Source organism: Teleopsis dalmanni, chromosome 2, assembly GCF_002237135.1.
Source record: "Teleopsis dalmanni isolate 2A chromosome 2, ASM223713v2, whole genome shotgun sequence".
Classification (NCBI taxonomy): domain Eukaryota; kingdom Metazoa; phylum Arthropoda; class Insecta; order Diptera; family Diopsidae; genus Teleopsis; species Teleopsis dalmanni.
In genome coordinates, this window is record NC_051847.1 from 33,718,835 (window position 1) to 33,738,214 (window position 19,380).

At 29.4% G+C, this 19,380-nt stretch overlaps 3 protein-coding genes across 8 annotated transcripts; 2 read left to right on the top strand and 1 right to left on the bottom strand.

The window, feature by feature from the left end:
* The first annotated feature begins 3,654 nt into the window (after positions 1-3,654).
* On the top strand, positions 3,655-9,401 carry LOC119680376 (tumor protein D54-like). 6 transcript variants are annotated; one of them, XM_038093160.1, is made up of 6 exons: positions 3,655-4,132; positions 5,879-6,003; positions 6,066-6,226; positions 6,387-6,446; positions 7,956-8,160; positions 8,558-8,936. In XM_038093160.1, exons 1-6 carry the CDS (start codon positions 3,670-3,672, stop codon positions 8,663-8,665), a joined length of 1,122 nt encoding a protein of 373 aa, XP_037949088.1. In that variant the 5' UTR covers positions 3,655-3,669; the 3' UTR covers positions 8,666-8,936. The 6 variants fall into 6 exon arrangements, with proteins under 6 accessions (XP_037949088.1, XP_037949089.1, XP_037949085.1 ...); XM_038093161.1 differs by having other exon boundaries at positions 7,956-8,118; positions 8,558-8,934; XM_038093157.1 differs by lacking the exons at positions 3,655-4,132; positions 8,558-8,936 and adding an exon at positions 9,215-9,401 and having other exon boundaries at positions 5,820-6,003.
* A 2,404-nt stretch (positions 9,402-11,805) lies between these two features.
* LOC119679803 (peptide-N(4)-(N-acetyl-beta-glucosaminyl)asparagine amidase-like) lies at positions 11,806-16,506 on the top strand. The gene is made up of 8 exons (XM_038092350.1): positions 11,806-12,287; positions 12,349-12,470; positions 12,537-13,049; positions 13,104-13,426; positions 13,496-13,580; positions 13,644-13,740; positions 13,838-13,957; positions 14,025-16,506. Exons 1-8 carry the CDS (start codon positions 11,912-11,914, stop codon positions 14,312-14,314), a joined length of 1,926 nt encoding a protein of 641 aa, XP_037948278.1. The 5' UTR covers positions 11,806-11,911; the 3' UTR covers positions 14,315-16,506.
* Positions 16,507-17,606: 1,100 nt separating this feature from the next.
* Positions 17,607-19,379, bottom strand: LOC119674283 (midasin-like; the record flags this gene model as incomplete). The annotated part of the gene is made up of 5 exons (XM_038085415.1): positions 17,607-17,885; positions 17,949-18,026; positions 18,090-18,695; positions 18,774-18,879; positions 18,952-19,379. Coding segments are annotated over 5 exons (1,398 nt in total), but the record flags the coding sequence as incomplete, so codon positions are not given.
* Between the last annotated feature and the right edge of the window lies 1 nt (position 19,380).

Sequence of the window (19,380 nt, forward strand, 5' to 3'; positions counted from 1 at the left end):
TTGGGCGTATATAGTTCTTATTATAATTTTACTATGTAATTGTACGCACTGATAAATTACAATTATATTCGATAATATTCGTACTTATTTCAAATTTGTTTAATTTTTACCCAATAGAACGTATAGTAGAGTTGAGGCCTTCATTTAATACCTCTTCTCCTATGTATGTATGTGATTGTACAAAAATTCAATTATTTCGTTTCTGTGAATTTGTTTAAACGTCAACAGTTTTATCAATTTGCCTTTATGTATCTATTAATAAATTTGAAATAGAGCAGCAAATCAATTATTTCCAATAATTTGCATATGGGTTAGTAAATGACTGAGATTTAGTGATGTCTCAATCATATATGGGTTTTAGTGTATTTTAATAGATCTATAAAAAATAAATGTTGTGTACTTTCACTTAATACATATTTTTAAGTATTTACTAACATTTCATAACTTTTTTCAACAATAACTAATATTCTATTTTAATAAGTTTGAGACAAAAAGAAATAAGGGTAAAAAAAAAGCTGAATTTATGCTCTTGAACCGTTCGTCAATATCAGCAATTGACGTGTATTGTTAAATTGATTTATTGTAAAGTACAGTAAAGTAAAGGGTTTACAGAGGAAATTACATACAATTACAAAAAAGTTCTTTAACTTGAAGTCTACATAAGTCGAGCCTTTTCTTCCAAAATGGTACTTCGAGTTATGGAAGTTTGACTGTACTTGTGAAGAATGTATGTATATATAGACCATCGTTATCAAAAACTCTTGACATACTAGTAAATGTCTATGGTTCAAAGTAAAGAGTTGATTCAGTATATGAATTTCTGAAAATCAGAAATGGACTCCTTAGCCCATTCAAAAATATGTTAACTGGTAACCTTATACTAGTTAGAGCAGCAAAATATATTATTATTAATAAGATAAAATATGTAAATAAAGCTAATTACCGGTAGGTGCAATTAGCAATTGATTGTTAAATATAATTTTGTGCCCGGTTGAACATAGTCAGATGCGGTGTTTGGTATACTTGAAAAAAAAATAAGATATTTTAATGATAAAGTAGATAAACGAATTATTCTATGTACACAAATTAACATGCGTAGTACTATATAGTTAGAAATACATATGATTATGTAGAATGATACCCAATAGTGGCAGACTGATTACGTTATAACTACATAACACATCAAATTCCCCGCATCTCTGGTTTTGATATGATAAATATTACAACATTTATAAGAATAATAAAAAAAAACTATCGTAAACTTGAAAAAGAAAACTTACAAGTAATAATAATAAAAGTCACGAAGACTTCTCTGGCATTGTGATAAAACCCTATTGAATGATATTATTAATGCCATTGAAACATATTTCGGAACTCGTGGAATAGACATTCTAGTATCGTAAATAAACAAAATGCAAATACTTAGGAGTCTATAATACTATATAGCTAACAATTCATGTAGCTATATATAACTAGGTAGTGAAGGAGTAGCAACAACATTATTTGTCTTCGAACCTTTGAAACGTACAATATCACTTAAGGTATATAGAAGACTTTAGAATAATATATAATAATAATAATATAAAATGAATTTTTTTTATTAGATTATTAAATAAAGTTTATAAAATATAGAGAGTAATATATATGTATTTATGTGACTAGCGAGACGGCTGTCAAATAAATGAATTCGGTGGTATTAAGATAAAAGGTTATCACCAAATTTCAGTGTAAAGTAATAGGGGCTCCGGAGTATAACTCTATTGAGGAAAATTACAGGACCTATGAATTAATTAAACGAAGTACTAATCTTCCAGAGGCTTAGAAGAAAGTTATCGAATACTTGCACCAGAGCATTTAGTTCTGGTCAAACGAAGGCATTTTTTTGATATCTACGTTAAAATAGCAGTAATGATAAAAAAAAATCATGGCTTACCAAGAGAGGACATATCTGTGGTTGTGAGTTGTATGATTGAACATATTATAGAAGTTGTGTGCAAAAAATAAATAGTAAAACACTTGTGTAGTTACCCAGTTCTAGTCAGGAGCAGAGCACACCGGAAAGGCCATTCTATCTTTAGCTTTTTCACAGAACTGTCATCAGCTGGACAAATTGAATGATTAATGTAACGGAAAAGGGCAGAATTTATTCAATAGAAAAGTTTAAATTGTTCACCTAGATATCGAGAGATCCGATTAAAGTTTGATAACTCGCTAAAAGCTTTTACAGCTTGCATGTGATATACTGCCACATACACTATATTCTTCAGCATTGACACCTAATTATTATTTACTAAGTTCACTAGAAAATTATTAAGAGGGCAAAAACATGGTATTGGTATTGGATCAGAATTGACAATATATAATACATTAAAATATTTATTGCCTATAAGAAAATCGTTTTACATTTACATAAAAAAATACAAAATTACTTTCCGAACAATCTTATATGTTAAATAATAATAAAAATCTTTTGCTAACTTATCGCAGTTCTGCTTTATTGACCGAATATTTCATTGTTTTTTTGTTTACATTTTTTTTTGTATATTTTTTTGTTGAAAAAGATAGTTTTAATTTAGGAAAAAAGATAAAAAAATATGAGATAGATAATAAAGCAATAGTTTTTTGATATTGGACGTTCACCTTTTTAAGTCAATTTTCTATACGTGCCTTTCCATTGTATTTCCCATTTTAACAAAAAAAATTTGTTCTCTTTGTATTGAGCTCTGAGCCACGTTTTAGATATGAAAGTATCTCATGAAAATAGGAAATCTCATCAAACTATTTACGATACGAAACAGATGATAAAAATAAAAATAAAAAATAAGAAATTATAAACCAAACGAACTCAAAAGAGAATTGAAGAATATTGAAGTAGTTTTTAATGAAGTTGACTTTTCATAAAAACTATAACTATATAGTAAAAAACTATTGATAATATTTAATATTTTCAAATAAAATTTTGTACTGTAAAATTTTTTTATCTACAATATAAAAAAAATTATAATAATAAAAATTAAAAATTTAATTAAAATAATTATGAATCTCACGCCATTATTAAAGTATCTAAACTCCGCTACTGCATTGCTAATACAATTGTCAGCACTGTTTAAGCCAAAAAGCTAATCTCTTATTTCCTCATTAACATTGTGTAGTGAGTTGTGAAACTTACGAGAGTTCGGAGAGTACAACTAAGTCTACTGGAGGCCTATCTGTTGTTATGGCCACGCTATGAAAGCGAAGCAAATATCTGACACGAATCTTGTTTACTTGTTGCAGACTTCATTTGAAGCCAACTGTTGTGTTTAGTAAGACTTTTGCTTTAAACTCGGCTGGTATTGGCAAAAAGAGAGCAACTTTACTTGCTGCTTTGCAACTACATAAATGAATTAATAAGAATGAAGTTCAAGAAATTAAACAAAATATAATTTAGTTTTATGTAAAGTTTTACAAAAAGTGTTCCTGGTACCTTTGTAAAAACATGTGATAAATTACCTGCGATACTCAATACACTCGAAGCCAACGAAGCCAAATTAGAAAGTTATCTTTCATTTATTTTATACAATACTTACTAATTTACTGATTTACTGATTTACTGCTCTACGTTGTATACAACAATTAATGTTAATATTACTGAGTAAAAAATAATAACTAAAATAACTGTAACTCAGCATGACTGAATCCGAACCAGTCAGCTTAGAGTTCATTGAAGATCCGTACTTACCAAAATTGGATAGCATAACTACACCATCACTCGATGAGATAACGGAGCAAGATCAAAGTGTAGCTGGAACAGTTATTACTAATTGTTATGATGATTGGAGTGATGAGATTGAATTGTATTTGAGAAATCTGACACTAGATCAAATATTTTATGATGTCGATTCCGACTATACGAACACACTTGAGTTACAAACTGTGGAAACCGAATTTATTGCAACCAAATTGGCTAACCAAACTCCTTCATCGTCGATAGCAAAACGATTTCGTCTAAAATTCTTTACAAAACGAACAATGCGTGAAGTCAAAGTCACTTTCATTGATTTCTCAAAGCCCTATTTAGCCAAAATTTCGAGTAGTGATAATTATAAAAAATTTTTGAATATTGGTTCCTGCACAAACAGTTCTAGTAAAGGTAAAGTGAAGTAAACTATAATTTAATACAGTTTAATATTTAATGAAGTTAAACATAAATTCAAGGGAAAGCAATAACGTCAAATAATTCTAAAAGATAACTGGAGGAATTTTAAAGTTACAATAAGATATAATAGATATAATAATAGTAATAGTAATATAATGATATAATAGATATAATTATTGAAATCAAAGCGTATTCACAATCCGATAACTAAATAACATAATAACAGTGCTGAATTATGACAACAAAATCGTGTGACTTTGTTAGCGAAATAGTGAATATCACTCACATAAGTGTGAACGCACTTTCTTTATTCTTTCTTGATAAAATTATAAGTGAACATTTAAATCAGCTGATATTGTAGTCAAGTCAGTTGACTACTTGACTACATGACTGCCATACAAATTGAGCTATCAGAACGGATTTGTTTTGATTTTCATTACAACCTTATGAAATGTATTACCCTGAAGTATAGTAAGACAGGAGAAAAACACCCAAAACATTATATTTTACGATAATTTTTTAAAGTGACTAGTATCAACCAACAGACATAAATTGAGTGAATACGTCAAAGACCGCAAATGGCTTAACAGAAAATAAAGGGATTACATAGATCGTACGATAGTACGTCATTTTTCATTAGTTTATGTTTTTATTATAGTGCACCGATTAAGCGTCTTTGGAGAAGTGTACTTTGTGACAGAAGCTGTAATCGGGTTTTGTCACCTCTGACCTGGAACCAATTGTGGTATTCTAACAACCCAACTAATTCAAACATTTGTCGAAATCAATATTGTGATAATTCTAAATATGTAACTTTTATATGCAAGATTCTTGAGATAGTCCAGTCAACCTTCTAGAAGCACTCGTCTAAGATGATTTAAGTATGTCCTATATTATACTTTACTGCAAACGGATAATGTGATCGGTTGAAATGTAGATAAAGTTGTCATAAAAGCTAAAAATTTATACAGTAATATCTGTACATGAATTTTTTCTATTTGTAAATGTATTTGTCGCAATTTTATATTTAAATATATGCCATTTGATAACACATTTGTGCTCTAAATAGTTGCTTTACAATGTAAATTATATTAATTTTTTACACTGTAGGTATTCGGAATAAAGCTGTAATTATATAGTATTTTCATATAACATCATTTCAAGTAATATTTTTTATAATTTGTAGAAGAAAATAAATATAAATAGTGATGTAAGTGAGGATATGATAAAATGTATAGATTTCTCTGAAAAAGACATATTTTAAATAAATAAAAATATGCAATAAGAAATTTATTAGCTCATCAATAGTACTGTATATTATATATAAACATAAATAGCTTAAGCAATTCATAATTTTCCATATATATTTTCTCTTCCTTGCTTACCTATCATTTCCTGGTAAAGTATGTAAGTATTATTATAATAATAATAAAAGATGCTATTAATAATGCATACAATTTTTCCAAATTCAATTGAACAAACACTTAAATGCCAATTTAAATTTTTAGCTAATGATAAAGTATTCGAGGAAATTGTATTTCACGGAGGTATTTATATCCTCATTTTGCATGTAATTTAAAAAGCTAGGCTTACTGTTTTACATATATTTCATGACATATTAAATTCATAAAAAAAGAAATAATTTGTTAATAAAAAGAAAAAGTAGAATATATATATTTTTTAAACAATTTCAAGATTATGAAATGATATATTAAAAACTTGCCTAAATTTATATCATAGATAACGCCCCAAAAATGTCAGAACCAACATCTCCGGCTGCATCCGTAGCATCTGCAGATATTGCTGCTGAGTTTGCTGCTTTAACTGTGGAAGAACAAGAACAACAGAGAGCTGAATGGAGTCAGGTGAATATTTAGTGAAATTATTCATTTCATTTCATGAATGATATTCATTTTAAATCTTTAAGGAACTTGCACGAGTGGAAGAGGAAATTGTTACCTTACGTACAGTTCTGGCTTCGAAAACACGCCATGCTTCTGATTTAAAACGCAAACTTGGCATTACTGTTTGGAAAGAAATTACCGATGATATGAATCAGGGACTTAAGAATGTCAAAGAAAGTTCTGTGTATGTATTCAATTCATTATTTAGGGATTATTATTTCAGTATATTAGTGTGATCCACTACTTTACTTTTTTTATTTAGTTTTAATATCTGATTTTATGTTTTTGTAGAAATTTGAAAAATAATTTTTTAATTATTTCATATTTGTATTAAATTTTTAAAGTTTTCAATCGGTCGAACAGAGTGTCGGTAATATTACAAAAGCTGTACATGATGCGCCCATGTAAGTAATAAATGTGTTAAAATGATTTAATTGGTGTCTTTAGTATGGTACTAACAAAACTAAATTAAAATTGTTCACTTCACAAATTTTAACACACTAATTACCTATAAATAAACTTTGTAAACTTTGTCATACTTTTCTGCTTTAATTAAAAAAAAAAAAATTAAATCCAATTTAAAGAGTTTTCCTATTATCTCGCTTAGTCCCTTATATTACTAAGTTGCTCAATTTTAATCATTTAAAGTAACTATATCTATTACATCTCGTTTTAACGATATGCACATGTATCTATGGACAATAACTGTCATCTTCTCATTATAACCATATGGCCAAGTTTATATTTCAAGATGACGGTAGATAAGATGGTAGATAAACAGCCCCAGAGTATCGCGAAGTATTAATCATGTAACTTGTTATTTTCTTTTTTTTTTCATTAGAAAAGTTAAATTAATTTGTTGACTAGTAAGATTATAACGACAACTTTATTTGTGTGACCCCTTCGTGGACAGTGGGTCCGGGACGTAGGTCCGGCCGTTTTTGGAACCTACATGTTTTCTGCTTTTAGAACATTTAGATCTTAGTGTAATACAGTAACATCTAAACTTTATTATAAAGCTGCTAAGGTTTACTAACGTAACTTATGTTAAACAATGATTTGTAATACAATTAAAAAGCTTCTCTTGTAGACCAAATACGTCCTAGCTTAATTGAGTTCAGTGTATAATTATGTGACAAAAGTTTACTTGTCACTTTTCTTGCCAAAATATGTCAATTCCCAATAATTGCCCTAACTGCAGATATACACGCCATCAGAAGGCCATTCTCATATCCTAATATACATTATAATTTAAACACTATTGATTTTTAACTCTGATCAAGGCTGGCCCACTCTCCCATCCCTTTCTATCTCAAACAAACTTTTTTTCATACTCTACCGTCACCTAGCCTTATTCTAACCTGCTTATATGTTAATCTATATAATTTTCTGTTAAAAGATCTGTAAGTTAAAAAGATTACAACAACGATACTGATGTGTGTTATCACATAGTTAGACTACTAAAGCTTGCTATTGTAATTTAGATTGAACAACTACATTCGTAACTTAGGTTAAACAACTTAGGATAATGTATATAGTATAAAAAACTATTACAAACTGAAATTGTATATTTCCACGCTTGATAAACGCTAAGCTTCCTAAGATTTGATATGTGTTAACCGTTTCTGTTCCTTTACTGAGCATAATAAAAATTCTACTATAGTCTAGGCTAATTTTGTTTAGTGTATATTATATTTTCTTCTTAAATTTTCCTACAAGCTTTTGTAATTTTTTTCTAAATAAACAATTATTTTCTAATACTCTTTAAAACAAAATAAATTTTATGTTCCTATATGTTTTTCCATATCTTGTTAAATAATAAATACAATATATCACATTTTTCTATCTAAATGTTTATATTAATATAATTGTCTGATACTGGATATAAATTTTAATAATATATTTTTATGTAGTTTTCAGCGCACCGAATCTGTACTGAAATCGACGTCAGAGAAGACGGCATCTGTTTTTGGTAGTATTACAAGTGGAATATCATCAAAATTCTCACAAATGAAAAACTCAGACTCGATGCGTTCCATTGAAGAGAAGGTTGGGTCAGCCTATGAGAATGTTAAAGTAAGCTATGAACACAACAATTTTTTGTGCCAATCTCATGCGGTAACTATTGTACTTTTCTTTTATCTTTCATATTATATATAAATGCTTGAACAAAGTTACTCTTCCCTCCAATCATTCTTAAGAACCCCTACACATAACAAGAAGTATTCAATTCAATCTAATGACATTGAACCAATAATGAATATAATTAAATACAAAATTATGCTAAAACTCTACCTTATCAATAGGGTAGGAAATATGCCATTGTTTAAGTATACAGTATACAGTGATATATATCCATTAAGTATTATTAGAACAACTGTGATGGAATATACTAAAGTTGTCATTGGTTTAAATGAATACTCTACAACATAGCATTTAATCACATTGCATGATCTCTGCATATGTGTTGCGTTATTTATCTACAAATCCTTTCGTTATATTAATTTATTTATAGACAAAAGTTTCAACTTCACGCTCGGGTTCTGTTACCAGTTTTCCTGATGCCTTAAATGAAAACAATTCATCTGGTCTAAACTCACCAACCAATTCAACAGACAAATAAGTTAACTCCATGCATAAAACTACTCCTACTCACATATGCGCATATGCTGAATATTTAATTAACACACATCGTTACAATCCAACATTTACATATTTCTGAGAATATAATATTGAGTAGTTGGGTTTATATAAATATTTATTTACTTACCATATATAAATGTTTATGCTTTGTATTTAATTAATTAATTAATCGAAACTACAAACTATTGATTTCTAATAACCCAGAAAAAAATTGTGAACTACAATGAAGAAATGTGCTTTAACAATATTTAAAAGTTTTTTCGTATTGCAACTAAAAATGTATTTAAAATTTTGCCGCTTCAACGAAATGATTACGTTTATATATTATTTTGATCTATTATGATAACAAAAATATTGTATTGATTTTGTTTATTAATGTTTTTAATTGAAAACTTATTTCATAACTTATTTGAAAAATATATCTTATTATATGTATCAAAAATTTGCTTTTAAAACGATTTAAAACATTTATAAATTCTATTCAAAAAATTATATATATTTTTGTAATAACCGAATAATCTTTTTGTAGGCTTTAAAACGTACGGTGAAAGGCGTTTTTAAATAATAAAGAATTATAAAATAAATAATTTAAGAGCTTAAGCAAAATAAATTTAATATTTATCTATTTTGAAGAAATAAAAGACTTTTGGAGTTCTGTATAATTATGGCAAAACTGAGTTGGAGAGGACTATTCTATGATATGAAAGATATAAAATTATGGCCTAAAATGATATGTACTTTAAACATTTACGACGCCCCGTTTTGCCTTTATAAATATATAATAAATTACTAAGTGAAATAAATGTATACTCTTTGTTAAATTTATTTGTTTCATTATTTTTCAATTTCAAGCGTTAGTTGTTGCTAATAAAGAAGCTGTAGCCTTCATTAAAGAGGGTAATAGCTTAGGTTAGGTTATACCGGCGATTCCTAGCGGATCCACTTATTTGCTGATTCTGTAACCATATATGTAGGAAAAACTCAGTGTTTAAAACCACACAAAACCTTTGGCGAAGCCTAAAAATGAGGCTCAAGAAAGGAGGCTCCTTAAGTAATGAGTCGCAGCCATGCATGAGCTGAAAAAATACATAATTGAGAGGCAATCTCATCGTCTTCCCCACAGTTGCGACAAATTTGACTGAAAGGGAGACCTAATCTTTTAGCATGCTATATATATTATTAATACTATATATATGATTAATACTATATATATTATTAATACTATATATATGATTAATACTATATATATTATTAATACTATATATATGATTAATACTATATATATTATTAATACTATATATATTATCTACACTATATATATTTATTAATACTATATATTAAATAGAAATATGTTTAAACAACAGATATATAAGTTGCTCTAAATCTCTTGAGTTCAGTCCATGTAATATATAGAGAAGTTTTTAAATATGTGTCTCTGAATGCCAAAGCAGTTTAGTATTTTTTTTATCAATTGTCGAATCAGTTATGTATGAAACAATAAATTGAATACCGGAAGAATCAAAGAAATTAAAATAGTTTAGAACCATGTTATATGGACAGTCATGGTCACGTCAAATAACATATGAAATTTTTGCTTTCTATAGGCTTATATAAAGTTAGTCGGTACGTATCGTAAGAACTTAACCTAAAGCGAAGTACACAGGTGTGGTTGATTGTTCATTTCGGTTTGTCTTAAATGTTTACTGTACGTACCGACTAATTGAGTGTTATGTATAATTAAAAAATTGAGAAAGATAGAAGTTTTAATCAAAATTTAGTCACGGTGGCGAGGATTTCTATGCCACGTTACGTTCAAAACAGTGTTGCTCTGTAATAAATGTCTAAATTAAACATATGCCTATTAGGATAAATATGTGGGTTCTTGCGCGAACATGTAGCATATCCACATATAAACAATTACATGTTAAATTTAGGTAATGTAAGTATTAAAATGGTAGTGTACGATTGTATTACATGCCTTTTGGTCATTACTTAATAGATCTACACTAAAACACGCCTATAGACATATAGACTGTGTAATTGTGGTATTTCTAATGAAAGTAAATTAAAAATCAATAAATCTAACATTTATATACAAAGTATTTTATATATGTTTGTAACTTCAAATTATTTGTCGTATAAATTTAATATGTATTTTCAATTTTAAAGTTTATAACTTTTTATTAAATTTCCAAATTTTTTTGTTAAGCGTTATGCCGTTGTTGTAACTCATGCTGTACCACCTGTCTGTTTTGTTTCTTATTTTTCCCAAAATTGTTATAATTTAATCTGAATTCTTCAATAATAGGTATATTCCACGAGCTACTTTGAGTAACACTGTGTATACACAAGTGCGTTCCACCAGTAAATTTACGAGTAAATGAGGGTATCTCAGAGAGCATAACATCCCTGTCGGAATTTAAATATGATACACAGACTTTACTCGTACATTTTTTTTCAAGTAAAATTTGTGTTGATGTGTTAATCAGCTATTTTGGCTTGAATTAAAAGTTTTGTATTGTTTATTTACGAGGCACTGGTGTGCTCACCAGAATTTACATAAAGGTGTTCCATGTAAATCTGTGTAAATAGCGAAATTTGGCACTCTATTTGTGTTACGCTCTTAGTTTGTACTTTACTTGGGTTTTTCCACGAGTAGCTCGTGGAGCAGACCTAATGTCACATCTTTCGCCATTCAAATATTAAACGAACATTTTGCTCGTTTTTCTTTGAACACACATTCAGCAGCGAGATATTCGCGTACAGATTCTGAATGAATAATAAGTGAAGATAGCAAAACAAAAAACAGCTGACGTACTGGGTTTTCGGCAATCAATCGTTTTATCTAAATCACCCTTTACCATTCTCTGTTTCTTTGTTTTACGCATTTTATTTGTAAAAAATATATTTTTTTGTGGACTCGTCTGGAACTTAGAATTTGACACGTGTTAGATAAAAAGGAAATAAATAAATAAATTCATTAATTAAAGTAATTAACATTTATATAAATTAATAAATACAAAATTATGCAACTGAAATAATTAAATACAAAAAAAAAAACTACAAAATAGAAGGTCTGATGCAATTAAAAAATACTATAACAAAATTATAACGTATACCTTGTATTAGTGAAAAAAAAGAACAAACACAGCTGCACACGAGATTAAAATTATAAAATAATTTATTACCTCACCCCGGCTTCCACCGAACCGTTCAACGGCCTATAATGTCTCGAGTTAACTTGCACTCTGTGCAATTAATAGAACCGTCGACATCGACGACAGCAGATCCACAAGTATTAAAAAATTCCAAAGATGCATACTTAGAAGCAGTGCGAATTTTATTAGTTTTACTGGAAAACGTTTTAAAAGAACCACAAAATCAGAAATATCGAACCATTCGCCTTGAAAATAAAACAATTAAAGAGAAGCTACTTTCACTTGTCGGCAGTGCACAATTACTGTTTGCAATTGGATTTCAAAAACGTAATAATACCGAATATACTCTACCGCTCGAAATACCACTTCAACAGATCTCGGAGTATAAAAATATTTTGCAGCAGCGCAGGGATGCTTGGTTGAAGGGAGGGACTGTGCCCAATAGTAAGTACGTAGCAAATAATAAATTTATTGTATTAATGTTTTATTTATTTTTTTGTTATAGTTGATTTTGAAGTTTCACTGAAATCAACCGCTGCGAGCTCCAATATGAATGCACCACCAGTAGTTAATTTTATACGACCTTCTGTGCCTTACCGGCAAAGAACCACATTTCCTCTAATGTTGGTAAGATCAGCTCTATTATAATTTAATTTTTTTTTATTTATTCCAGTTTTAATTCTTTCGCTTTAGCGCACTACCAATAAATTTCTGCAGTCACTTGAATTCTATTCAGATGCCGTTATGCAATATGAAGATGAGAATTTACTAAATGCTGGACGTGAAATTATACCTATCGATGATCTAACACAAAAGGCGAGTCAGAAACTGATTTCAATACAAGAGCAAATTGCTGAAGGCGCAAGTGACAACAAAGAACCTTGTATAAGAGATCTCATATTAGTTGAATTAGTGAATTGGTTCAATACAGAGTTCTTTGAATGGGTTAATAATATGCCCTGCAAGGTGTGTGGCAGTGAGGAGAGTAAGTTACGACGTACTCAAACGGAGGGTGATGTACGCGTTGAAGTCGGTATCTGCTGTGGGCAGGAAACTAAATTTTATCGTTACAATGATATATCCCAATTACTAGTTTCACGAAAGGGTCGGTGTGGCGAATATGCCAACTGTTTTACGTTTTTATGCCGTTGCTTGGACTATGATGCACGCATTGTACATTCCTTTTTCGATCATGTCTGGACGGAGGTGTGTTCTTGTATAACTCTAGTTAGTCACAAGTTATTTAAATCATATTTTCAGGTTTATTCTGAAAGTCAATTACGTTGGTTGCACGTGGATCCGTCGGATAATGTTGTTGATTCGCCACTTATGTATCAACATGGTTGGAAACGTAATATTGATTATGTTTTTGCTTATTCCTGTGATGATGCACAAGATGTTACTTGGCGTTATACAAATAATCATAAACAGATTTTAAAAACGCGCAGGTTGTGTGCAGAAAACGAGCTTATTGAATCCTTAATAGCTTTAAGAAAGAAGCGTCAAGCTAACCTTAGCGAGGAGAGAAAGAAATACTTGAGTCAGAGAAGTATGTTGGAATTAATTGAGCTAACAGTCGAAAGGTTAGTAATAACTTTTGTAAATTAATGAAAGTAATACATTTTTTAATTTTTAATCGTTTTTAATTTTAGAGCACCAACCGAGAACGAACTAAAAGGTCGCAGTTCGGGTAGCTTATCATGGCGGCAATCGCGTGGGGAACATACATTTAATGACGTAAGCCTTATATGATTGTAATAGTCAATATTTGAGTGTGACTTATCGTTTGTTTCGAAATAGATTTTTATTTTCACACCAAACAACACTGAAATAGAAAAAAAGCAATTCAATGTGCGTTATTGTTGCTCAACTGATCTGTATGAACGTTACATAAAAGGTAAATAAATACACAAATTAAATGAAACAATTATTTTGCATTATTTTTATAATACTTATATATACCATATACTACTTTATACTTTAACAATGCTTAGATGGTTCGAATATAAACGTGTTAACAACATATAAGACTTGGCAAAGTGCACAGTTTTCATCTGAAAATATTTTACGTAAGGTGGAAAGAGATTGGAAAATGGTTTACTTAGCTAGACAAGGTTAGTTTGGCTAGAATTGGAATTTCTTTACCAAATAGTCCTCTTACTATAATTCTTTCTTTTACAGAGGATAGTGATTATGCAGAAATTGTGTGGAAATTTAAATTTACAACGGAAAATTTAAAAGTGAAGAATTATAATTTAATTTTCGAGAGGAAAACTTTTGGAGAAGGCCAAATTGAAGTATTAGTCACCACCGGCGATGGTGAGACGAATATTGAGGGTGCTACAGAATTTCAAATTAAAGCTAAACTATCAGGCGGTAAAGGTGATGTTGCTTGGCAGCATACACAATTGTTTAGACAAGGATTGAATGCAAAAGATTATCCATTTGATTTGCAAATTGAGTTTATGTAAATAGATTTTAGCCAAAAAGCGTATTGGAAGGATAAGTAGAGATTTACAACATGAATTAAGATAGCTTTGAGTCCTGCATTTGTTTTCGAATTTCCAATTTTTAAAGTTCCTGTTCAGAAAAGATTCATTAATTTGTTAGTCTTTAGTTTTGATAATATATAAAAGTTCGGAAAACAATTTTGAACTAGGTTTTTAGAAATCGAATATATGTCACAAATCATTTATACGCTTTTAATCTTCAAAATTTAGAAAGTAAGAAAGAAAGCAAGAAATTTTTTTCACTTACAAAAAGTTTAAAAACAAATTGAACAGATCAGGATAAGTTCAGGATCCTCTTAAACAGATCAACGTCTCGAATCGTTTTAGTCGTTTTCATGTCAGTGAGACTTACATAATTTTAAGAATAAAATTTTTATGCTCTTTAAAATGTACAATATTAGTTGATTATATCTCGTAATTGTTGTTGTAATCCGCAGGGACCTAAAGAGCAGAAAACATGACAGGATTGCAAGACAAAGACAGCATGGAATGTGTAGTAAGGGAGATGTCAGATGTGAAATTGTGTTTAGTAAAGGTACAATGTAAGTGCTAATTGAACCCCGCATCGTACTCCTATGTTGTAGTCGTCTTATTCTACCAATTGAGCAATTACTCAGATCAATAATGAATATATGAATAATAATTTTTATTATTTTTAAATATTATGTATATTTTGCAGATCTTAATATTCTTACCAGTGTTTGTTATATATTACCCATCAGTATTTAAGAAGATTTTTTGATTTATTTTTTTGAAAACTTCGACGAAAAGAAAGAAGTTCAAGTTGTCGATATTGACGAGTGATTGCAGGTCAACACTCTCTCATTTTGCAAACCTGTATATCTACCCCATAAATTTTTAAAAACCAATTTTTATCTATTAGATATATTTTCACAAACTATTTTGTATATAAATATATTTTATACTGATAAGAAATTCTATCATAAAGATTCTATACATAAAAGGTTCTTTAAAAAAAAAATTACTTTGTTGAAACATTCCACATAAATTAAGTACTTAAATATCTATTGAGATAATTTACTTATTATAAACATTTCATCGGTTGATAGAGATTTGCATATAGTGATTATATGTGTTCATGATTCAGTTTCAAATTCTTATAAGGAAATTAAAATTTGTATCATATACTTCGGGCCAACTTCAAACAATTATCAGAACTGTTGGTTCAGATTTATTTAAATATCTACTATAAAAAAATATAAATTTGACCTAAAAACCTTATTAGACATTTTAAACAACTCTCCTAGATATGTTGAGGATAACGGAGACCATAGATACCATATATATTATTATTAATTAGCTAGCGAGTCATAATATTTGCGATGTTCACATCACTGTCTGTCAATAATTTAATCTCTTAGATATTGATTGAATGAAATTAGTTGAATATGTCATATAACGTCCACACACATAAATTAAAAATAATGTTTTATATCTAGATTTCACTTCCAGAAATAATTTAAAAATTTTTAATATATTGGTAGCAGCACGTTCCTTGAGCCTTTAAATGTAAGTCCATTGTGAAAAATGAGTTAAAAAGTAAATAGTAGCAAAGTGATTTGTAGTATAACTATGTAAGAAGGGAATTGAATAGTACTTCGACATTTTGATGACTAAGCATGTAGATTGAAAATTTTTTTTGGAGTGGGTCGAACATCTTCGGGTAGGTCCAACATCTTTGAGTAGCTTAAACATATTCGAATAGATCACAAATTTTTGTACATTGGAAGTGTTTGATCCAAATTTTCGAATTCGAGTATATATCGCAATCTTGAACACTTTAAAGCACTAGTAGGATATTTCGACTTTCAAAATCAACTTTGTTCTTTAACTTAATACCTACTTTTCTTTTACCTAAAAACATATGGCTGTGTTCTTACATGACTAGCTTAAGTCTTATTTACATAAATATTCTTGTTCAAAGAATTTTTTAGGAGGTACTTAGTTTTCTGGACACTTAGTGGAGCATAAAGATTTCTCATTAACTACTTGTGTGTATGATTAATAGAAACCTAATATCGTTTTTTAACACGCAAGGCACATATATATATTTAAAATTAATATTTAAAGTTCCTTGGTACATTAGGACGAATGACATCCTTAGGGACCTCAAGATTGATCCCATCAAAAAATACATAAAGGATAGAGCCCTGAAATTATTTGCGAAATCTGACAGACTTACTAACACCGTGTTATCAAATCTCAGATTGGTTACAGGCTCCTCGGGGAGGTATGCAGATCTGAGGTCAATTATTGCTTAGTCTGATGAAGTGATAAACAATAATCCAGTCAAGGCGCAGAGAGGGGTTTTGAAGAAACCTTGCAGTTAATAGAGAGTAAAAGTGCTCAGGTGCACTGACTCAACTTGCCTCAACATAATAATAAAGCTATATAAGATATGATCGTGTTTGGTATTGATGCATGATTCTTACACATACAAGTTCTTCCCATTGACTAATACACAATACGCTTTCTAATTCCCTTAATAGTTTCCATAATTTTATATAAATCTTTTGTCTCAAGTCGTTGCAACCCTCGGGAATTAATAGAGCACAAAATATGAAACTATTACATAGGTTCGGATGGAGGAGGAATGAGGATGTGGCTGGGTGTTTATTGAAATAAGACAATGTCAAGTGAAGAAATCTGGCTTCTTCAATAGGACGGAGTCATAAATCCATAGGGCACGTATTGTTATATGCATTTTTTATATTGGTATGTCATATTGACAATTGACATTTTTATACGTGAAACGTAAGTGTTTAGCACATGAGTTTACCCTGACCTGAATTGCTTGTGATACATTGATCTTATACCAATTTTATAGTTTTTATTACTTAACCTTCAGGGTTCTAAATAAGCTCGTCCTATAGCAAACTATATAGAGAGAATAAATTTCTCTTTGAAGGAAATATGCCGAGGTTTATTGATCATCGAACTAATTAGTTAACATATTTAAAGTGTAAAATTTGTTTTTTTCCAATGCAAACTAATTTTATTAAATGTTTTTAAACAAATTATTGAATCTTTTATTGTGATATCTAAAAGTATATAAATTAATATCATCGCAACAATTGTTTATGAGATTTGTTGTAAATCTTTAAGTATCCCAAGTACGTCATCTAAAAATTTAGACTTATTTTTGTTTTGTCGAAAAACCAAAAGTAATTGATTTTATTAAATAATTTTAAAAATTTTATATAATACTTATATTCGAAAATATATTGCTATACTTAAATGTACATTAAAGTAATCGATTTTAATATGATTAAAATATCTTATAAAGATTTCATATTTACAAATAAAAAAATCAAAGTTTATAACTAAAAAATTATTGTTCACTATTTACTAATTCAAACCACTGTCTCATAGCCTCACTTAGCACGGTTGGAAGCTGATTTAAATCTCGCACTATAACGTAATATGGAAAAGGAAAATCGTCCATATACGATTTAATATTGACACTTTTATCCGGCAGCATTTCCATAGCTTGGACATCCAATATAGAATGCTGGTAGAATAATATTTTATTTAATTTTATAAAATGAAATATAAAAAATTTCTCCGATCTTACCTTGTTTTCAGGATTATCTATTATTATGTAGACTAAAAAAATCCTTTGTAATCGCGCCAGTTTTACTGCATTTTTAACCTATGATGGGAAATTAATAAAATATTTTAATATATATATAAATTTACTTTGATATGGATTTACCTTTATCTTGCCTTCTCTGAATATATTATGACCATCACTAAGTATTAATAATAGATTTTCAAATAGACCATTATCTGACCCTACGTTACTTTCTTCAGTATTTATTGTTCTTATGAAATCAAGCAAATCTGCGATTTTTGTTTCATTCTGTGCAAAGCACAGAGAATTCACAAGTTTGGGACCATCGAACTGTTCAGTGTGATTCAATATAATTTGTGGTGTTTCACCAAAGGAGACAATACTAAGACGACCGCTTTCTAGTAATGTCAACGCTTGAGAAACCAAGGAAATAGCTTCGAGTGTTAATGTTTTAGAGTTGTTGTGATGCATTGATTTTGAGTCATCAATAGCAATAGTAATTTTGTAATCACGTTGCGCTGGTTTAGTGCGTCTTAGCCAGATTTTGTCTTTACGAAATTGTGAAGCAATGTACGGAATAATTTTTTTCATATTAATTCGTCGTCCGGTACGATAATCGCCCTTGAGTCGTGTGCATTTGGTTGGTTCTAAAATAAGACGTAGTTGCTCACATAAATCTCTGGCATTTTGTGACATTCGATTTGATATTGTTTGCCATGTTTCGTAATCTTCATGTTGTGGTATTGCCTATAGAAGCGTAACATAAAAAAAAATTGAATAGAAATTGTGTACATAAAAACTTATATTAATTTTTCAGTTACTTACCGACTGATTGCCTACTATTTGTTGTTGATACATTTTTCTAAATTCCAATGTCTCTGCTGGAGTTAACTCTTGCGCCTGCGCAGAGTTGTCTAAAAGTATTTCGCTACTACAATTAAGAAATATAATTATTAATAAAATTTATTATAAACACGAGTTTTAACAATATTTAAAAACTTACATGCAATGGGCTGTAGTATCAGTACCACGTGGCACATTCATTGTCTCTACAACTTCACCTTCAATTTCCATTTGTTCATCCGTTTCAATTCTTTCCTTAACCTTCTCTGTTTTTGAGGGCTTTTCTGATTTATGATCAAACTTTTCGGCTTCCATATCGTGTATGTCCTCTTCATTGTTTAAATTTTCATTTTCATCTTCTTCCATAAGTTCATCATTATTTTCACACTCTGGTTCATTTTCATCTTCTTTATCTTGTTGATGCTGCAGATTTTTTGATTGTTCCTCAGTAGCATTATCTAAAGTAGTTTTATCACTTTTTTTCGGTTCCTTTACATGTTGATACTCTTCAGCGGCAACGTCTTCATCTTCTGGCGTGTTAATCTCACTCTCAGTTTCTTTTTGTTCCTTTAGTTTATCAATAGTTTTC